Source organism: Chelon labrosus (assembly GCF_963514085.1).
Source record: "Chelon labrosus genome assembly, chromosome: 11".
Taxonomy (NCBI): domain Eukaryota; kingdom Metazoa; phylum Chordata; class Actinopteri; order Mugiliformes; family Mugilidae; genus Chelon; species Chelon labrosus.
In genome coordinates, this window is record NC_140344.1 from 7,602,043 (window position 1) to 7,616,884 (window position 14,842).

Consider the following 14,842-nt stretch of genomic DNA (forward strand, 5'->3'; position numbering starts at 1 on the left):
CAGGTGCACAGTTCCTGGAAAGTGATTGGTGCTGCTGAGTCATAGCTGAATTCTTGCGGTAACCACACGCCTGACTGTGCTCTCTTTGACAAGCCACTCAGTTTAGAGGTGACTGAATGTGAAAGAGGAAACATCCGACTGTACTCAACGTACTGCGCTAGTTAATTTGCTCTGAATAGCTCCACATGCCAGATTCTTTAGAACTTTTTGCAGAAATCTGACATACGCTACTTTTTTAACCGCATACTCAAAGAGACGAGCTCTTAAAAAGTGGAAACTTCGCCCAGGCTCATTAATTTTGTGTCTCGTCGTAGCATCGTCTAAAAGGAATTCAAATACTTTTACTAACTCTTGTTCATAGCAGCAGTGTAGCCTACATAAAACTTTTTTCACGAGTCGCCAAAACGCACAGTATAAAAGCTATTACTGTTATGTTCTGTGATGTTCGATGCTTTCCAGGACTTTAGGTGTACTGAATTTCCACCAGCTGCATTGTGCACCTTCCGTTATTTCAGTCAGACATCTCCTACGTTTCCCGGAATGAGTTATCTCCACAGAAATGTTTGTTATTTTCACCTGTCAAGGTTCCGCGTAGGTGGTGAGAGCAATAGTGATACTATCGTTAGAGCAAGATGTGGAGAAAATATGCTTCTTTTTTCTTTCCAGTGTAGAAGAAATGAGTGTACATTCAAGACACAACATGTATTGTAGCTGCATTATGCTGTATGCTGGTCTGTTGAGGCTGAAAAAAAAGCATTCGATTGTAAAAGACAAACAAAAAAAATCACAAGTTTTCCAATAGATTAAAATATAAAATGTTGAACTCATAATGCTTTTATTCTAAAATATGTCTTGTTATCTGTAATTGGAAATTACAGTATAGACCGTATGTTCTATTCTAAAACTGATATTTTACTTAATTTAAAGATCCAATGTGTAGGATATAATATTCATAATTATATTTTCACTGGTGTACCATCAGGACAGGTAAACTAAGTGTTTGGGGCCACGTGAAAATGAAACAGAGAAAGGGGGATCCCCAGATGGCTACCTTTTGACAGATTTTGCAAATTTGGACTTGAGGAGCAGTCAAAGAACCTAGAATAACCTCTGTCTACAAATTAAGCACTTCTTTCACGGAACCCACCATGTTCCGCGGTCATGTTTCTTCTTCTTTTACACACTTGCAATCTGTACGCTCTCCATTAGATGTCACTAAATCCCACCCACTGGTCCTTTAAATTAGACTACGAATCGTCAGGTCCTTTGGAACAGCATTAACACCAATGTTAGCATGCCAACATTCATTCATTCATCTTCTGTACCCACTTATTCCTGTTAAGGGTCGCGGGGGGCTGCTTGAGCCTATCCTGTCTGTCATCGGGCGAGAGGTGAGGGTATACCTTGGACAGGTCGCCAGTCTATTGCAGGGCTAACACAGAGAGACAGACAACCATTCACACTCACACGCACACCTACGGCCAATTTAGAATCACCAGTTAACCTAATGAGCATGTCTTTGGACGGTGGGAGGAAGCCGGAGTACCCGGAGAGAACCCACGCAGACACAGGGAGAACATGCAAACTCCACACAGAAAGGCCCAGTTGGCCCATGGATTCGAACCCAGGACCTTCTCACTGTGAGGCATCAGTGCTAACCACCTCACCACTGTGCCGCCCATGTTTAGTTGTTTTAAAGGTAATGTTTTTAGTTTAATGTGTGAACTTTTATTTGCTAAATAGAACTAAACACAAAGCATGGAACTGAGCCCTTAAATATTTATTGTTGAAGTATTTCAGACATGAAGCCACATTGCTAATATGGCTAAAATAATTATATCTTTGGAAGGATTCCTGAAAAGTTATGACAACTAGTGAAGCTACCTTAAAGTACGGATTAAAGCCCTAGACAATGTTTTTTTCAAAACTACTTGACTGAATAAAGACATGGAGACAAAAGGTAAAAGGTACCCTCCCTTCCTCAGATAATATAAACTTCAGACAGCTAAGATCTAACCTAGGACAATGATCTCTGACTTTCCTTGCCCAGAGGACGTGTTGGCACAAGTTGCTAAAATGAAAAGTTCACAACACTGCCAGATACTTTTGCGTCTTTTCCTGTTGACAGTTTCCGCCCAGCTCTTCACAGTTACGCAAATGGCGTATTAAGCTCAGTGCAGAGGGGAGGAGACACTGGTGAATTCTGCAGAGGAGCGCTGGTATCAGCACTGTGAGTCATTTCTTACCGCACACTGCAACATCAACTATTTGCAGTTATGGTGAAATCAATCGTCTGTGAAGATTCTCAGTGAACCAGGTCATGGTATATACAAAAACAAAAGGTTAAATGAAGGTAACTAGACTTGTTTGAGTTCTAAATGACTGGTTAGGTGTTTAGTTTTTTATTAGGAACATCTGTTAGTGGTGCCAACAGGTGACTATTGGGTTTAACTGGTTAACAGTTAAACCCAATAGTCACCTGCAATTACAGGATGTTGTTCAGATAAACATGGATGATGTTCTGTTTCTTGCCCAGTGAGTGGTACGCTTATGACACATTAATGGTCAGCAACTCCAGAGTTAAGACTGTTGCAAGTGGCTGATAAATGGTGGCCTTAGTTCACCTCCAGTAACATATGGTTTGGCTTTGTTTTCCTGACTTGTCCGCAGACGCCTTTCAAATTCAGAAATCCAGGAATCTGCGTGTAGGCCAATTAAAAAAATCATTTATTTGAAACATACACTTTAAAACATTCTCTAAGCAGTTTTAAATTTAACATTAAGTTGTAAAAGTCCATGTTGACAGTTGCCAATCCGCACTGTTGCAACTTACAAGGTTTGACCAGTAACACCTTCCTAAACAGTGTTCATTCTGCAAACTTGATTACTTTGTTTCAAACTGTATTTTTTGGTCAATGAGAATTGGTCACAGTTGTAGAATGCAAGTGGCAACAGCAGGGTTGTGATGTTTCTCATGCAAGATCATTTCAGAGTGCAAGGAGTAAAGCAGCAAATTAATAACTGAACACAAACTTTACTTTTCTGCACTCTGCACATTATGTCTTGAATAAGACACATCTCATCCTCTTTGTGTGACAGGGTACAGTGTATAGATACAGAACACTTTGTAAAATAGTACGTATAGTGGCCACATCCTTTGCAGTTATTATCAAGGATTCTTCCAAGTTCTGCGCAGGTACAACATCTAAATGTCAGACTGGCTTTTTAGCCATATAAAACAACAACATAGCTCTACTAATCTGCACTCTGGGGGTGTCCAGAGCAGCGGCGGATTAGAATTAGCTATGCTTTGCAATTGGTCAGATCAGCGGAACCATTCAGCAGACATTCTAAAGAGCCATATGTGGGCCGCCACCACTCGGAAACACTGACTTAGCAATTTGCATCTCGTTAAGTCTCCCACTCAGACCTCCATGTGTGCTTCCCTTATAGGTTTCTGATTCAAAAAGTTCAGTGTGTCCCCGCTGTCCTGGCTTGGGGTAGACAGGTACTCCAACTCGTAGCCTCCACTTCTGTTGGCTGGGCGGACTTCGCTTGATGTTTTTTTGTGTTCCAGGATCTGCTGCAGCTGGTGGCTGGCATACTCAGGTTTGGTGGTGAGGGGTCCCACTGGAACCTCTATGGCCAGGATGTCGGTTACCATGTAGGGGCGAAGCCAGCCAACCAGAGGGGTGCTGCCAGGGGTGTAGTGGGTCTGTCGGTGGTAGAAGAGGAGACCATCCACCTGCAGCCCAGAACTCAGAATTAGAGCAATTAAAGCCTGATGTTGTATAAACCGTTTTGCTTTCGTATCACATGCAAATACTGACTGATGGTCTGTTCTTACACTGAAGCTGTACTCAGTTGCCAGGGCCTTCTGGATGGATTCTTTTGTACAGTCTATGCTTTGGAGGCTCAGAAACCGGAACTGTTGGATCAAACAAAACCAGAGCATTTAGTCCCAAACACAATCTCTCATATTGTCCAATGTGAGAAATTGCTTCCCGGTGATTCAGTCAGATATACTTTTTTTTTTTTTTTTTTTTATCCCTAAGATGGAAATTAGTTTGGAACTTACATGTGGTGCTGCATAACAAGATCAGAATATTTGGAAACATCAATTCCCAATGATCACATAAACACCCCCCACCCAAGATGGAAGTTAGCAAGTTGACAAAAATGTTTGTATGCAAGTTATTAACGTCATATATCCAGAAACATGGCAATGTAATGGTTTTTTACAGTTTCATCACTTGAATGCTGCATTTCCATCCGTCACCTAAAACCACATTTGTGAGCAAACAGACATTTTAATGGTTAACATGCATACGTTTGGCAGTAATTATGTTTTGTGTAAATGCCAGTGTTTTGTGTAAATACCTGGAGCAAAGAAAAAAACTAAACCAATACACCTAGTTTGTCATTTCCACATTCTGACCTAAAGAACACTAAGACACCAAACTAGAAACAACTGCTTCCCAAGTCTTCAAATTAGACTATCAGAGTAGCCTGTGAAGTCACTAGATGATGAGGTTACTCCACAAGGAGTAAACCTGATTTAGTTCCACGTAGGCAGCACCAAAGAAATACTGAAGATTAGGAAGTGGTACTTGAACTCAAAGTTCACTGTCAGGCTTCTGCAAAGCACCATAATCTTCAACATTGGTATGGGAAGTAAAAATAAAGTAACTAAAATAATGTGGTTGCATAAATGTGCACACCCTTAAACTAATACTTTGTTGAAGCACCTTTTGATTTTATTACTGCACTCAGTCTTTTTGGATAGGAGTCTATCAACATGGCACATCTTGGCAATATGTGTCCAATCTTCTTTGCAAAAATGCTCCAAATCTTTCAGATTGCTCCTGTGCATAGCCCTCTTCAAATCACCCCACAGATTTTCAGTCAGATCCAGGTCTGGGCTCTGACCGGGCCATCCCAAAACTTCAATCTCCTTCTGATGAAGCCATTCGTTTGTTGATCTGGATGTAGGCTTTGGGTCGTTCTTGTGCTGAAAGATGAAGTTCCTTTTCATTTTCAGCTTTCTAACAAAAGCCTGAAGGTTTTGTGCAAACATTGACTGGTATTTGGAACTGTTCATAATTCCCTTCACCTTGACTAAGGCCCCAGTTCCAGAGGAAGAAAAACAGCCCCAAATCTTGATGCTGCCACCACCATGCTTCACTGTAGGTATGGTGTTCTCTTGGTTGTGCAGTATTGGTTTTGCATCAAACATACCTTTTGGTTTTACCGGTGTTTCATCAGATCATATCACATTTTCCCACATGCTTTTGGGAGACTTCAAAGGTGTTTTTGCTAAATTTAGCCAGGCTTCCGTCTTGCCACCCTGCCCCATAGCCCAGACATATGAAGAATACGGCAGAATGTTGTCACATGTACAACACAGGCAGTACTTGCCAGAACTTCCAGCAGCTTCTCTAATGTTGCTGTAGGCATCATGGCAGCCTCCCCAACCAGTTTCCTTCCCGTCTTTTCATCGGTTTTGGAAGGACAGTTCTTGGTAATGCCACTGTTTTGCCATATTTTCTCCACTTGATGATGACTGTCTTCACTGTGTTCCATCGTACATCTAATGCCTTGGAAATTCTTCAGTACCCTTCTCCTGACTGACACATTTTACCAATGAGATCCCTCTGATGCTTTGGAAGCTCTCTGTGGACCGTGACTTTTGCTGTTAGACATGACTAAGAAAATGTCAGGAAAAGCCTCTTAGAACAGCTGAACTTTATTTGGGGTTACTCAGAAGCACTGACTCTGTGTACTGACTCTTATTTAATATGAGTCTGAATGTTACTGGTTAATTCTGAACACAGCCACATCCGCAGTTATAAGAGGGTGTGGACACTGATGCTGCCACATTATTTTAGTTTTTTATTTTTACTTCCCTCCCCCTAAAATATTTATTCTTTTTTTCAATTGGGTTGTACAGGTTATAGGTCACATTACAGATGGAAAAAGGACTGAAATGATTGATTTTGGTCTAGCATTTAACAGGGTCTGGAGACTTTTTATAGCCACCTGTAGGGAAAAAACTGTGGAAAGCCTGACTGAGTAAACATGTTACACTGTCTCAAACAGCAATACTAAATACTGAAAAATGAGGCATGAAGTGAGCAGGCTCAAGTTCTGGTGCTGGTACATACAGGATTGCGTTTGGCGATCTCGGATAGGCCGTCTGTCTCCTGGACTTTGGACTGGAGCCAGTAGAAACGGAACTCAGTCTGTTGATGAGAAAACAAGTACTGTAAACATAGAAAATCTAATTCTAGGCCACTGAGATGGGCAAAGTGGCAAAAAAAGCACATCTGTGTACCAGACTCTGCTACTTAAGCAATTAGACAAGCATTCCTGGATTGCGGGAGAGAATAAGAAGCCTGTCTTACTGGGCAGTCATAGACTGGGTGTCCTCTCCAGCACATGACATCCAGGATGTAATACGTTCTGTCCACCTCGCTGTAAATGCAGTCCAAGATGGTGTAGTCTTCACACAGCACAAACATAAGGAAAAACGTGAGTCTCATATATGTGACTAGAAACTTCAATCTTCACACTTACTGTATCGACTAAATGAAAAGGAGTATGAGGGATTTACAACCCTGAAGTACACACTGACTTCTGATCAATATCACTGGTACAATTACAAGCTCTGATCATTTTACAAATTGCTTTTAGGCCCTGTATGATTGCCTTGTAACAGATATTAACCAGTAGAATTTTATGGTGCTCAAACCAACCCCAGTATACCACCTTGAAGAACGGTGCAACAAATCAACTGCTGATACTGTAAGACAAGTTTGCAACAAAGGCTTAAAGAGACAGAACTGTGGGACTGGTAAAACATCTTTTCTAGGTTTTTCGGTTGGATCATTGTTCTAATTGACCACCTTAATACCTTTGTTTCCCCTTAATTTCCCCTTATGGTAGCTTTTATATTTTTTTAAATCTTCACTGAAATCAATATAATGTTTAAACGGGGAAAATATTCAAGAACACACTGCTACATTTAATCAAGTAGAAATAATTTACACACACTTCTCATCTTTGATACACATTTACCCACAGGCAGCTGGGGTTTGGGAGGTGAAAAGTCTTTGTCTGTGATTATCACATTAAAATCCTAAGTTGGAAGTTCTTTCCATATTATAGAAATGAATTAAACTCTCAGGTGACTGTAGGATCCTGCTGTTTGTAGAACACTTCCTTGTGTTGTTATAATGCCTCAATGGCTCATTATGGTGAAGCACTGAGTTCCAGATACAGGCCCTCCTACCTTTTCCCATGGCAGAGTTGTGTCTGTTCCCACCGGGCAGCAGGGAAGGGAAACGGTTCACACAATAGCCGCTTTTAGTGTACGCTGCAGTGGAACCCTTCAGAAGAAAAAGACAAACACAATACAGGAGAGGAGAGAGAGAGCCGTTACCATTTCACTAACTAATCCCAGCATCTCTGTCAAGTCTGATATTTCTTGTCCCATACATGTATTTATGTTTGATTATAAAAAGGGGAAAAACATCATAATATAGGATTGTTTTTCTCTTTTGGTTGCCTTTATCTACCATACACTTAAAAACGTCATTGACACATCATTTTAAAAACTGCTTCAAGTTACAACTGAGCCTCAAATAAGTCTGTTTTCTTCTACATGCAAACACAAGAAAGTGTGATGACGGGAACTGCTGCGCTCGTGAGAATAATCTGACCTATATAATGAGATGAGATCAGAAAGGGTTTCAACATTTTTGGTTTGCTTCGGGCAGCATTTATGCTACAAATTTCTCACAGAGCTGCACAGGAAAACTGCGGAGAGATAAAAAAGAAAAAAGAAAAAGTGTCATTGAGTGACTCTGACAAATAAAATGTGAACACTCTCCAGCAGAATAAGCTTTTCTCATTAGGAAACATGTGTTTTTTCAGTCAGATCTGTTCATCTTCAGTTCTCTTTTCGTACCGCGCTGTTTCAGAGATGTGTCGTCAATGAGGTCAAGCAGTGAGTGGTTGAAAGAATTAATGAGGAACCGGATCACTCTAGGTGCAGTCATTCTGATATATTATACACGGTGAATCACAGGGTGTGGGGTAACTGAAGTACAACTTCTTGTGTAAACTGTGAGAGGAAATCTGTAGTCCTGGGCCGCCGCTAAGACACAACCTGTCGCACCACAGCAGTGAACTTCATTTGAAACGGAAAAAGCATTTGAGTCTTGTCATACTCATAAACCACAAGACTGATACAATATGAGGTCAGTGTGGAATCATTTAAGAATACTATGCAAAAATAAATGCTGAAAGACAGTAATAAGGAAAACCCCAAACCTCTGACTTCAAATTTATTTTTCAGAAGAAGTAATCAACAGCTAATTTCACTTCTTCAAATATATGTCCTATGTATGGATGGTGGCTGTGAGATTTCTGTAGAGACTATTAAGACTTGATCAAGGTTTGTTTGGTGGCGTGTTTGATTTGATTGCTTTCGAAGGAGCGTTATCTAGACTGAGACCAACACGCCTCATAACACAACTCACAGATCTACAACCAATCAGAGCTGAGAGAAAGATGAACTTAAATAGCATGTAGAAAAGAGCTGTGATGTGACACCACTGACATAATTTATGTCTATATATGTTCTGACACCGACACATTTTTTTGATTAGGGATTTCCCAATCAATTGTTTTTTTTTTTGTTTTTTTTTGCTCTCTAATCTGATATCAATCTTTTAATATTCAGCATTGGCCAATTACAGTCCCGATATTAAAATAAACAAAGAGATTCATAAAGGCTTTTCTAATCTTACTTGTATTCTCCTATAATACTTGTGCACCATGCGACTGTATAAAATAGTCCAATAGAAAAAAAGTCCATTAAATAGCACTGTCAAAGTTAATGTAGTGTCAAGACGGTAGCTTGTAACTTGGCTCCAGAAGCTCCAACACATGGTGAAAACTTGTGTTCTCTACTCCAGAAATGGGCTGGTCATCCGGTGCCATAAACTTTGTGACCATCTCTCGGAAACATTTCTCCTCTTTTAAACACAGCGTTCAGTGTTTGTTTGTTGGCTCAGTGCAGCCTTTGCTTGAGTGTACTTGACGTATTCCATTTAGCTCTCATCAATACATCTGTGATTTCACCACCGAGTGAAAATGTCAGCTGGAAAAAAGGTATATGAAAATAGTTCAACTGTATACAGTCATTGTATCAAATCTGCCTCAGTGCAGATAAATGGTTGTGATTGGCCTGATACAGACTAGGCCAGATGGAAATGTGTCTGGACAGCATTGGGGTAAGAAGTAATAGGCCAGAAAAAATGAAACAAGACCTCTCAGATTTGCATGGTCAGGAGTCTTATCTTACTCCCAAATGATGACTTTTGGTTTCCAAAAAACTCAACATGGTCCATGCTAAGAAAATATTCTATTTACCAGCAGTTCTTGATCCCTCTTTTGCAGTATTGAATATTATGACAACTTTGTTCTTGTGGCCAAGACAAGAAGCAGATACAGAAAGGTCGGAGGCAGATTATTTAAAAAAACTAAGGTTTATGCTTATTTTAATAAGCATATGTCAGGCTTTGATCTGCTCTGTCTGGTGAAGAAACCCTCACACTCACGCTCCGTCTCTAACTCAGACTGTTTTTGTTAGCGAGTTAAATGATGAGCAATGCAAACACAACAGAGGCAGATGGAGCAGCTAAGTGGGTGATGATGGACTTGTTACGTCGGGTACAGATGGCCTACTTAGGTTCAAACGAACGACTCTGTTTTTGTAAGCTTGACATGGAGACACGGGGAAAGTTGCAGAGCAGACAGATTGAGCAGAGCTCAAACAGATTTTCGGCACAAATGTTTTACCAAATAATTTAGTTTTCGCTTTGCACCAGGGAAATTAGGTATGATATTGCACAAATTGAAACCTTGTGTAATCTTTTCATCAGTATACGGGAAACAATTATCTTTTCTAATGATCTATCTAATTTTATCTAATGACTTATGGCTTTCTTTGTCACAGATCCAGGAAATTTCTTCCTAACTCTCCACCCATATTGTTAATGTTGTGTATGGTCGCTCAGACAAGTGGCTCATCTTTATCACGGGCACAACTCACATCATCTTCCCCGATACCAGGAAGGCAGTGCTGGATTTACAAGCACCCGGGGCAAAGTACAATAATCCTCAGTAAATAGTGATTCAGTTGAGATGTGACAGTGCATTTAATTACAAGAATCCTAACTACTGTTGTTCATGTTAATTAACTTTTAAGATTTCTGATCGGGGCTGGAGAATGACACATCAAAAACAGCAAAGATGGGAACTGTGAATTAATTCTTAATTTACTGTGTTTACCTCCTAACTCATTAGACTGAAATCCATCCACAGTAAACATTAGGTAAAGAAGGGCAGTGACAGATTCCCACCTTGGATGCAACAATGAGAGACCTCTTCCCCATGGGACAGACCACCATCATCCAATCAGTGTCCAGCTCCGATGGTACATCCACCAGCCACTCAGACAACATGAGCTAAGGAGGACAAGAGCAGAGGTGTAAAAGTAGAACTCATGCGCCCCCTGCTGACCAATATAAGAATACAACAGAAGGCATATTCACACATGAATAAAAGTGATCTCTCTGTGGTAAGAACACATCAAACACTGACCTGGTTTGCATAATGTTTTGGGAGCTTCCTCCGCTCAATTTCCATCCCCTCTTCTTCTTCTTCTTCATTGCCATCTTTCTTCTGTTCGCTCTCCTCCTGTTTCTCCATGTCTTCCTCCCCATCGCTGTCTGCCCCTGTCCAGTCCCCATCAGCCAGACGCCGAGCATGGTTGACATAGTTTAACCTTTTACTGAGATTGGCGATAAGAAAAAGACCTATTCAGACACATTCGCTGTGGCATTGCTTTAACATGATTGTGTAAGTTCAAACAGGGTTTTAGGGCCACTTTATAGTGGTGTGAAAAAGTGTTTGGCTCTTTCCTGATTTCTTATTTTTTTTGCATGTTTGACACACTTAAATGTTTCAGATCATCAAACAAATTTAAATATTAGTCAAAGATAACACAAGTGAACAAAAAATGCAGTTTTTAAAAGAAGGCTTTCATTATTGAGGGAAAACAAAATCCAAACCTACATGGACCTGTGTGAAAAAGTGATTGCCCCCTAAACCTAATAACTGGTTGGGCCAACCTTAGCAGCAACAACTGCAATCAAGCGTTTTTACAGCGCTGTGGAGGAATTTTGGTCCACTCATCTTTGCAGAACTGTTGTAATTCAGCCACATTGGAGGGTTTTTGAGCATTAACCGCCTTTTTAAGGTCATGCCACAGCATCTCAATAGGATTCAGGTCAGGACTTTGACTAGGCCACTCCACAATCGTCTTCATTTTGTTTTTCTTCAGCCATTCAGATGTGGACTTGCTGGTGTGTTCTGGATCACTGTCCAGCTGCAGAACTCAAGTTCGTCTCAGCTTGAGGTCACGACCAGATGGCCAAGCATTCTCCTTCAGGATTTTTTGGTAGACGGCAGAATTCATGGTCCCATTTATCACAGCAAGTCTTCCATGTCCTGAAGCAGCATCACACCATATTTTACTGTTGGTATGATCTTTTTCTGAAATGCGGCGTTACTTTTCCGCCAGGTGTAAAGGGACACACACCTTCCAAAAAGTTAAACTTTTGTCTCGTCAGTCTTGGGGATCATCAAGAGGTTTTCTGGCAAAACTGAGATGATTATTTATGTTCTTTTTGCTCAGCAGTGGTTTTCGTCTTGGAGCTCTGCCATGCAGGCCATTTTTGTCTCTTTCTTACGGTGGAATCGTGGACACTGACCTTAACTGAGGCAGGTGAGGCCTGCAGTTCTTTGGATGTTGTTGTGGGGTCTTTTGTGACCTTTTGGTCAGCTGGCCACTCCTGGGAAGGTTCACCACTGTTCAATGTTTTTGCCATTTGTGGATAATGGCTCTCCCTGTGGTTCGAGTCCCAAAGCTTTAGAAATGGCTTTATAACCTTTTCCAGACTGATAGATCTCAATTACTTTCTTTCTCATTTGTTCCTGAATTTCTTTGGATCTCGGCACGATGTCTAGCTTTCGAGGATCTTTTGGTCTACTTCACTTTGTCAGGCAGATCCTATTTAAGTGATTTCTTGATTGAGAACAGTCATGGCAGTAACCAGGCCTGGGTGTGGCTAGAGAAACTGAACTCAGGTGGGATAAACCACAGTTATGTTTTAACAGGGAGGCAAACACTTTCTTGCACAGGGCCATGTAGGTTTGAATTTTGTTTTTCCTTAACAATAAAAACCTTCATTTAAAAAACGTGTTTTGTGTTTACTTGTGTTATCTTTGTCTTATATCTATATTTGTTTGATGATCTGAAATATTTAGGTTAGACAAACATGCAAAAAAACCTCACTGAAGTTGGGACCAGATTATCTTGTAAAGTGTGGGTTTACAGGATCAAATCAGGATTATTATGTTTGTTCTTTCAAAATATCCAATAAGAAGACATGACGTACAAACAAGAATGAACAAGAATGGACACCTTGTGTTGAGTGCATTTCCTCTAACATTTTCCAATCTGCACTTTAGTTTTTTTATGTCGCTGTAACTGAAATAACAAGTTGCTGCACCACAGTCTCCATTTTGTTTACATACACATCTCCATGAGATCACATTAAGTGGTCCGTTTGATGCTCCACATCTAGCACAATGATCTAAATAATATCCTGTAGCGTGTGGTATACTGTTGTTTTCAAATCTGTTGTGTGTGCAAGTTTGCGATTACAGAGAAGAATATCTGTGAAGCGTCCCCTTCAGTGTGTGATGTGACCTGATTTAAAAATCCAGCAGGATTTTAGAACTCCAGTAGTCACTCAAATCAGTGAAGTAAGAATTGAAATGACAGCCTCCTGAGCTCAGTTAGTTAATAAATTGTGGCTATAAATTAACTGGGAGAAAGGCTTGTTTAACAGTTTGGGAAAAATGAGAATTGTGCCTGTAATGTATGAGTGTACAAGTTGTAAGTGTGCAGCTAGACACAGAAGACATGAGGTGAATGATGATGGAAAATGGTCTTTGATGTTTTCTGTAAAGGCAGTGGTTACCTCTGACCACTTATGAGGTGTGAACCTTCTGTGATACATTTTTCTAATAATCTAAACAGTTAAGTTTGCCCTAGTTTGTTATTTTGACATTAATAGCAGCATCATAAGTAAGAACTGGATTGGACTAACACTAAATGGTGAAAGCATTTACCTTTTCTGCAGTTCAAGGAAGCGCCGTCGTCGCTCACTCTGCTCCAGCACACTGTACTTGCTCTTGTACTGAGCCAGCCGAGGGTGAGGGGCGGCTGTACTGTTGGGCTCCTTGGACACAGCAAAGCTGGCCGAAAGGGCTTGGGTCAGGTCATCCATGGGGACACTGTAAATCAATACAGCAGCAGATAAGTGTTTGTTTGTTTACAATATTCGAAGAGGCAGTTGAAGTTAGAAAACCATCACTATATACAAGCCTGAAATGAAAACACAACATTATTATGTCGCCAATAGCACCAAAATTGTCAATATACAATGATAGTGAAGTACTGTGTTGTAATAAAGAAGTTGTTTCTTGGGATTCATGTTTATGTGTGTGTATATGTCTGCATTTTCCAGAGCAGAAGGTAATGTTGAGATTTTTGCAATTTTGCTCACTGATTAACCACAAAGATGATCAATAACCAAAACGTTATTGAATTAATCAGCTGATCTCTTCAGCACTATAACAGATAACCATCAGCCAGTTGTAGTCTGTAGTGGGATACCATCAATATATCTTCTTTGCTCCAGCCATTGTAACAGTGTCACCATATAATTTGCCAGTCATTGTCAGCTTTAGTTTACGTTCATATTTAACTTATCCTTTTCCTGTCAGCACCCTAGACGAGTAAATTGAGTTCAGTCTCAATATGCATAGTAGTAGTAGTACTGGTAGTAGTAGTAGTAGTAAGGACTGAAGTGGTTTATTTTAACATCTACTCTTTTAATGACAAATTACAACCGTAGTTTTTCACAGGACATTTTATCATTTGAAACCAAACTTCCAGTATGTAATAATGATACAACCGAACGACAAACGACTTCGTAAACACGTGATAAAACCCACAAATTTTAAAAATGGAAAAGCCCGGGGTCCCTTGTGTGTCTAACTGCTCCATGCAGCCAGTCACTTAGCATATCAGCTAGCCTAGCATCGCGCTAAACCTGCTAGCACAGCGGACCTCGAGCAGTTAGCAACTCGGACTCTACATCAATATATCACTTCTTTCACTTCACATTACACAGAAAAAAAGCGGGTCGGAACTGAACAACAGACAGGGAGCTGGGCAAGACAGTAACTATGAACAGTACCCAACGCAAACAGATACCTTGGACATTCAGGGAGGCTGCTGCTAAAACGTCACGCCGTCATCTTTGCTGGCAGAGGCGTATATTAGTTGGTCGACCAGCAGCCCCGAACTAACCCGGAGTTTTACAGAGCAGCGTTTTAAGACATGACAGGAATAGTTTGTTTATGGTGAACACAGCTCTAGAAGCGTATGAAACGGCGGTTCTGTTAACCTTAAACCAAAAAATAACTTTAAACAACGATTAAACTAACTACTAAATCTGGAACTACAACGGAACTGTGCATTAGTAGTATTTTTATCCTCTGCATTTCCCTTGCATTAGTTCTTTTTGTTGGTTTTCTTTATTATCTTGTAAATGAATCGGAACTGCATCTGCATTTACGAGAAAACATGCAGTACAGATAACATTTATTATTATTATTACGATACGAATTTGTTAAG

General features: G+C 40.4%; 2 protein-coding genes across 2 annotated transcripts in view; both read right to left on the reverse strand.

Annotated features, from left to right (window-relative positions):
- LOC311496176 (uncharacterized protein) overlaps positions 1–14,842 on the reverse strand; it is a gene marked incomplete at its 3' end in the record, with an annotated part of 351,079 nt that overhangs the window by 184,949 nt on the left and 151,288 nt on the right. The gene's annotated exons all lie outside the window — the stretch shown is intronic.
- Positions 2,203–14,505, reverse strand: snupn (snurportin 1). Its single transcript, XM_084555169.1, has 9 exons — positions 14,420–14,505; positions 13,270–13,434; positions 10,672–10,861; positions 10,431–10,535; positions 7,292–7,388; positions 6,405–6,502; positions 6,165–6,242; positions 3,848–3,928; positions 2,203–3,745 (listed from the first exon to the last, which is right to left on the reverse strand). Exons 2-9 carry the CDS (start codon positions 13,425–13,427, stop codon positions 3,425–3,427), a joined length of 1,128 nt encoding a protein of 375 aa, XP_084411295.1. The 5' UTR covers positions 13,428–13,434; positions 14,420–14,505; the 3' UTR covers positions 2,203–3,424.